General features: G+C 51.9%; 1 protein-coding gene and 3 non-coding genes across 4 annotated transcripts in view; 2 read left to right on the top strand and 2 right to left on the bottom strand.

Moving 5' to 3' along the window:
- The window catches only part of PTSG_09234 (myotubularin), a 5978-nt gene extending 4391 nt beyond the window's left edge, over positions 1 to 1587 (bottom strand). The window contains exons 1-6 of the mRNA XM_004989434.1: positions 1333 to 1587; positions 1103 to 1185; positions 927 to 989; positions 620 to 676; positions 428 to 524; positions 106 to 221 (exon numbers count right to left, since the gene is read on the bottom strand). Coding sequence (XP_004989491.1) covers positions 106 to 221; positions 428 to 524; positions 620 to 676; positions 927 to 989; positions 1103 to 1185; positions 1333 to 1432 — 516 coding nt within the window. The 5' untranslated portion in view covers positions 1433 to 1587. The remainder of the gene's footprint in view (positions 1 to 105; positions 222 to 427; positions 525 to 619; positions 677 to 926; positions 990 to 1102; positions 1186 to 1332) is intronic.
- Positions 1588 to 1634: 47 nt separating this feature from the next.
- PTSG_20145 lies at positions 1635 to 1741 on the top strand. The gene has a single exon. It is a non-coding gene; the product is annotated as a tRNA-Gly (tRNA).
- Positions 1742 to 1833: 92 nt separating this feature from the next.
- Positions 1834 to 1941, top strand: PTSG_20144. Its single transcript has one exon. It is a non-coding gene; the product is annotated as a tRNA-Gly (tRNA).
- A 69-nt stretch (positions 1942 to 2010) lies between these two features.
- PTSG_20143 lies at positions 2011 to 2084 on the bottom strand. The gene has a single exon. It is a non-coding gene; the product is annotated as a tRNA-Asn (tRNA).
- Positions 2085 to 2500: the final 416 nt, after the last annotated feature.

The following is a 2500-nucleotide window of genomic DNA, read 5'->3' as shown; positions in this document are numbered from 1 at the left end:
GACGAAATCGCACACAGACAGCCAGCCAGACACACACACACAGACACACACAGACACACACACAAACACACACAGACACACAAGAACACATGAACACGTGCGCACCATGCGTTCCGCCTCCTTGTGAACGGAGTAGATTGTCCAGCCCTTGGTTGGCTCGTTGTCGTCGGCCTTCTTCAGGTGCATGCGCCCTTGGTAGTATTCGCAGTACGCGGGAACGCCTGCAGTGCACGCCGATACGAAGAAACCACGAATGAGTGATACATGATCGCTGGAGCAGTGACGTGACAATCAAGCCCAATGTGTGACGAAAACACACACACACACCTGCGTCAAAACCTGCGTCAAACACACACGCAAACACACACGCAGAGCACACACACACACACACACACACACACACACAGAGCAAGCACAGTCAGCGCACCGTTTGAGAGAGGAAACACGTGGCGGGAGAGGAGTTCGTACAGGCGGCGACGCGAGTGCTCTTTGGGGTTGTGCGCAAACCGCAACGTACGCAGATCCTGTGAACATTGCAGCAGCAGAGTGAATGGAAGAAACAAGACGATAGCAACAAGACAATCGCAACAACAGCGGTCGGTACCCTACATAGGCGTACCTTGGAGTGGATCTCGACACCATATGCGTAAGCGCCCCGGCTCGTTGCACCGCCAACCTAAGAGACGCATGCAGTCGCAAGAACGTTGCATGTCAAGGCAAAAAGAGCACGTACAGCAAAACGTGAGGAGGAACGATGACACAGGGACAAACACAACCTTCACTTTAGTTCCCACAACATACACAACACAAACACAAACACATACACAAACACGAACACAAACACAAACACATAGATAATCACACGCATGCACATGCACAAACACTCACGCACATAGACAAGCACACACACATCGTGAAGACTGCACCTTTTCAAACTTGTCAATGGCACCAAGGGGTAACTCCACATGGTATTCATCAGAGTCTGTGCTCTGTGGCGGCAACGACAAAGGAGAAGGAGTGACGAGCATGTGATACAATACCGAAACAGGATCTGTACATGCTCAGCACGATAGTGTTCGCAGGTCACTCAATCACGACGCACCTTGAAGAGCAGCCTGAATGTTGTGACAAGCAGCGTCCCGGCCTTGGGGTTGTCATTCGGCGGGAGGTACGTCACAGTGTCATCTAAAATCACATTTCGCATCCACGTCGTGGGTGTGAGTTCAATATGGGCGCGTGCGTGTGGATGATAGATGATGCACACAGTGGTTTTGTTCGGCAAAACCCCACACGACACACGAGCACACGCGAATGATGCACGAGCAAACGCACCTGCGTGGAGGCACTCCTCGCCATAGAAGGTCACAAAGGGCTCTGGGATCTGCTGATGCGCCCCACTGCCTCCTGATTGCTGCGCGTGCCTGTCTGCCATCGTTGTTGTGGCTGTGTGGCTTCGTGTGTGCTTGGTGTTTGCCTGTCTGCGTCCAAGTCGGTCGTGGCACAAGAAGAAGCAAAGCACAAGAAAGAAGGAGCAAAGCACAAGAAGACAAGCAAAAGCCAAGTTGTTGTTTTGTTTGCAGAGGCTCGATCCTTTTGATATACAGATTTTCCCCTTGGGCACATAACAAGAGCGCGACTCAGTAGTTGAGGGGTACAATTTCCGCCTGCCAATTTCTCCCAAGCGCTTAACCAAGAGCGCTTCAGTGCGCGGGAGGCCCGGGTTCAAATCCCGGCTGAGTCACTGTTCTATTCTTTTTTTTCTCGGTTTCGCCATCTTCGCAGCCTCCCGGCACTGATTCAAATCCTGCTCCTACTCCCCCTTGGTCAGTACGAGACTCAGTAGTTGAGGGGTACAATTTCCGCCTGCCAATTTCTTTCTCTCCCAGTGTCGCCATGACACTCAGTGCGCGGGAGGCCCGGGTTCAAATCCCGGCTGAGTCAACGCTTCTTTTTTTTTTTTGCTTTGTGTTGTGGCTAACTAAGGCAAAAAAGAAACCAAAAAAAAGCGTGCTCCCTTGGCAAGGCTCGAACTTGCAACCTCTCGATTAACAGTCGAACGCGCTAGCCAATTGCGCCACAAGGGATCGTTCATCTTGGCTGCCGCGAGCAACTTCCCTCTGTTCAACCAAGAAGCAAACACGAGAGTAAACCGAAAACGGATCAAATTCATCAAGGCAAAGGAAGACACATCGACAGACCACAGTGGCGGCGGTTGGCCATGAAGGTGTGTGGTGCGTGCGCGCGTGTGTGAGTGTCTGTGCATGTGCGTGCGCGCGTGTGTGAGTGTCTGTGCATGTGTTTGTGTGTGTGTGCATGTGTTTGTGTACATGTGTGTGCTTGTATCTATGCGTGTTTGTGCGCACTCCCAACTCCTCACCCCTTCACCCAGCCCTCACATCGCTCAGCTTCTCCACTCTCCTTCTCCTCTCTCCCTCACTCACTCACACACTCACACACACACACACGCACACAAAGCTTATTCACTTACTCGCACTTATTC

The sequence above is a fragment of the Salpingoeca rosetta genome (genome assembly GCF_000188695.1).
Source record: "Salpingoeca rosetta unplaced genomic scaffold supercont1.29, whole genome shotgun sequence".
Lineage (NCBI taxonomy): Eukaryota > Choanoflagellata > Craspedida > Salpingoecidae > Salpingoeca > Salpingoeca rosetta.
Note: the sequence above shows the minus strand (reverse complement) of the source record. Positions and strands in the feature narration are given on the sequence as shown.